We start from the raw sequence: 2,093 nt of genomic DNA, 5'->3' as shown, positions 1-2,093 counted from the left end.
CAAAAAACATGCTCCCAGTGTGATGGGAACATCTGAAACCTACGTAATTGCACCAGTATGCAATGACTGACCCGGTGTTGCAGCCCATCTTCTGAAGAATGGGCTATGAAGCTACGGAGCAGCCCTTCTGTGTGATGGGCGCACTTCACCTAGGTGAGGAGGTGTTCATAGTGACAGTGCTGTTTCCTCACCCTCCACCCCCCTCACTCATACTACTATGCCTGGAGATGCAGTACAGGTGACAGACTGAGGTGAGAAAGGGTCTTTCTCAGTCGTTACTGACTCTTGGCTGTGCGAGAGGGTGAAGGTGAAGGAGATGAATCCCTCACGGGGATCTTGTCTCTCAGGGGCAGATGAGCACAGGTCCCAATGTCATTTTTCACTATAGGGCTTGGAGAGTATTCCCAGATAGTCACTGCTACAAATCCTCTTCTCTCGCCTCAGAGCGTCCGTCTGCAGGAGCCATCCCCAAACCATGAGCTGTTTGCAGCCTCCAGGTGTCCACTTCTGTAGAGCAGGGCTGAGTCCTCAGAGTTAGTGCGCTCACCCAGCACAGAGCAGAGCTCAAGGCAGGGAGCTGCAAGTGTGTCATCCTGAGAAGGAGACACTCAATGTGTGTGCAGGCTGTCTATGAGAAATGGAGAGGGCTTTGCTCAGAGACCCTGTCCTGACTTCTCTGTGTCTTTTCCTTCTTGGACAGGCCTCCATGCACCTGTCCAAAGGCAGCTCCATCACCGAATTCCTCCTCCTGGCATTGGCGGACACACGGGAGCTGCAGCTCTTGCACTTCTGGCTCTTCCTGGGCATCTACCTGGCTGCCCTCCTGGGCAATGGCCTCATCATCACCACCATAGCCTGCGACCACCACCTCCACACCCCCATGTACTTCTTCCTCCTCAACCTCTCCCTCCTTGACCTGGGCTCCATCTCCACCACTCTCCCCAAATCCATGGCCAATTCCCTGTGGGACACCAGGGCCATCTCCTATGGGGGATGTGCTGCTCAGATCTTTTTCTTTCTCTTCTTCATTGTAGGGGAGTACTGCCTTCTTACAGTCATGTCCTACGACCGCTACGTTGCCATCTGCAAACCCCTGCACTACGGGACCCTCCTGGGCAGCAGAGCTTGTGTCCACATGGCAGCAGCTGCCTGGGGCAGTGGGTTTCTCAATGCTCTGCTGCATGTGGCCAACACATTTTCCCTACTGCTCTGCCAAGGCAATGCAGTGGACCAGTTCTTCTGTGAAATTCCCCAGATCCTCAAGCTCTCCTGCTCAGAATCCTACCTCAGGGAAGTTGGGGCTACTGTCGTTAGTGTCTTTTTTGGTTTTGGATGTTTTGTTTTCATTGTGCTGTCCTATGTGCAGATCTTCAGGGCTGTGCTGAGGATCCCCTCTGAGCAGGGACGGCACAAAGCCTTTTCCACCTGCCTCCCTCACCTGGTCGTGGTCTCCCTCCTTACCAGCACCGGCATATTTGCCTATGTGAAGCCGCCCTCCATCTCCTCCCCATCTTTGGACCTGGTGCTGGCAGTTCTCTACTCGGTGGTGCCTCCAGCAGTGAACCCCCTCATCTACAGCGTGAGGAACCAGGAGTTCAAGAATGCCATTAGGAAAGTGTTTGCATGGATGTTTTTCAATACTGATAAACTTCCAAACTCTCTTCACAAATGAATCCCAAAGTATCACATACCAGGCCCATGCTTTTGTGGTTTTTTTGGTTGTTTTTTCTTTGTATTTTTTGGTTTTTCTTATCAATAGTGATAACGTTATTTGTGAATTTAATAATCCTAGAGAAATATTTGGATTTCCTTCACTTCACCCAAAGCATGAACCTACAATATCTCACCTGGAACCCATATAAAAATGTGTCTAACACTGAGTCAGAGCTGAGACCCCCCCTAGCATCTGTGGAATTATTGCTGGAGGTGACTTCGAAATTAAATTTATATTTGCATTTTAAGGAAAGGTACAGCATTGAAGGAACTTTGGGGTGGAGTATGGCAGTTACAGAAGGGTTCCATTCCACAGAAGCTCCCCAGGCAACCTTAGGTGTTGGCAACACCAGGGGAGCTTGGTGTGCTGACTCTAAGAG

At 50.7% G+C, this 2,093-nt stretch overlaps 1 protein-coding gene across 1 annotated transcript; it reads left to right on the top strand.

Moving 5' to 3' along the window:
• Window positions 1-706: 706 nt before the first annotated feature.
• On the top strand, window positions 707-1,672 carry LOC132320212 (olfactory receptor 14A16-like). Its single transcript, XM_059832484.1, has one exon. It carries the CDS (start codon window positions 707-709, stop codon window positions 1,670-1,672), a length of 966 nt encoding a protein of 321 aa, XP_059688467.1.
• Window positions 1,673-2,093: the final 421 nt, after the last annotated feature.

This window comes from Gavia stellata, chromosome 34 (genome assembly GCF_030936135.1).
Source record: "Gavia stellata isolate bGavSte3 chromosome 34, bGavSte3.hap2, whole genome shotgun sequence".
Taxonomy (NCBI): Eukaryota; Metazoa; Chordata; class Aves; order Gaviiformes; family Gaviidae; genus Gavia; species Gavia stellata.
This window is presented reverse-complemented; position numbering and strand designations above follow the sequence as displayed.